General features: G+C 55.4%; 1 protein-coding gene across 1 annotated transcript in view; it reads right to left on the bottom strand.

Annotated features, from left to right (window-relative positions):
- The window catches only part of PHACADRAFT_213485 (uncharacterized protein), a gene marked incomplete at its 3' end in the record, with an annotated part of 1149 nt that extends 170 nt beyond the window's left edge, over positions 1-979 (bottom strand). The window contains exons 1-3 of the mRNA XM_007400782.1: positions 639-979; positions 240-585; positions 37-183 (exon numbers count right to left, since the gene is read on the bottom strand). Of these exons, the coding sequence (XP_007400844.1) occupies positions 37-183; positions 240-585; positions 639-927 (782 nt within the window). The 5' untranslated portion in view covers positions 928-979. The remainder of the gene's footprint in view (positions 1-36; positions 184-239; positions 586-638) is intronic.
- Between the last annotated feature and the right edge of the window lie 111 nt (positions 980-1090).

The following is a 1090-nucleotide window of genomic DNA, read 5'->3' as shown; positions in this document are numbered from 1 at the left end:
ACACGTTGTGAGATCAAAGACGTCAAACTGGCGTACGCAACTCTGAACCACCCGACGATCGAGGTAACGGACTCAAACATGTCTACGATAGACCATGCCTGTGGAAATACCTTTGACGTATCCCCACAGGTGTTTCGCCGGAGCCACGTAAAGATATTTTCGGTTGTCGGAATATCGGACATTCTATTTCGTGAACTAGTCAGTACGTAAAGCATCTGCACAGACGCACGCGGACGCACATGCTTTTGGCGGATTTCATGACGTCAAAAACAGTAACGCCATCGTTATTGGACGCCGTGGGTACATTGTCGAACGTCAAGAATCGCATGTTGGCGCAGGGCGGGAACGTCGCGAAGGTGCGCATGACAATTGGGTGAGCCTCTAAAGCGTCCGTGTCTTGCATGTCCTGGCCATCGTACGCTTCGGCGGTGACATAGGTGTGACACGGAGCACCAAACTCCCCTCCGCGGAAGGCCATACAGCGGAAGATACCATTCGGCGTGAGGATGTAAGGGTCTTCGTCACGTAGGGTCCGTGTTGGGGAGCAGGTGGGGTCATCCAAGCGAGCGTTTGATATAGACTGTGCTGCATATCGTGTTAGACGTGGTCCCTAGAGCTTGAGCACTGGGCAGACTCACCGTTCTCCAGTAGGCGCGCCGTCCCGCAACTTGGGTGTTCACACACCCAGGCGTGCTCGGCACATTCTACAGCAATCGTTTGATACAGCCCAGCTCCGACGCTGTCACCAGCGAGCGTCCCCAGGCCATTTCTCCGACAGAGCATTTTCCAGAAGTCCGTCCCGAACGCGTTGTACAAGGCCCTCGTCCGAGTGTTGAGCTTCATGAGGCAGACGTGAGCTAGCAGGTCGTCCCTGATCTCGTGTTGAATCATCAGAAGAAGTTCGGTTGGCAGGCCCATGAGCGACATTGTGTTAGTGGTGGCAGATTGCGCGTTGGAACGGGAGGAGGGGCTGGGGTGGTGGTGATATAAGGTGGAAAGAGTTCTCTTGCGCGACCGCGTCTTAAAGCGCCACCGGGCTCCGCGCATGCTCCAGGCGCCCATTTGTGGAGCTGCGTCACGTACTCTCATC

The sequence above is a fragment of the Phanerochaete carnosa genome (genome assembly GCF_000300595.1).
Source record: "Phanerochaete carnosa HHB-10118-sp unplaced genomic scaffold PHACAscaffold_11, whole genome shotgun sequence".
Classification (NCBI taxonomy): domain Eukaryota; kingdom Fungi; phylum Basidiomycota; class Agaricomycetes; order Polyporales; family Phanerochaetaceae; genus Phanerochaete; species Phanerochaete carnosa.
This window is presented reverse-complemented; position numbering and strand designations above follow the sequence as displayed.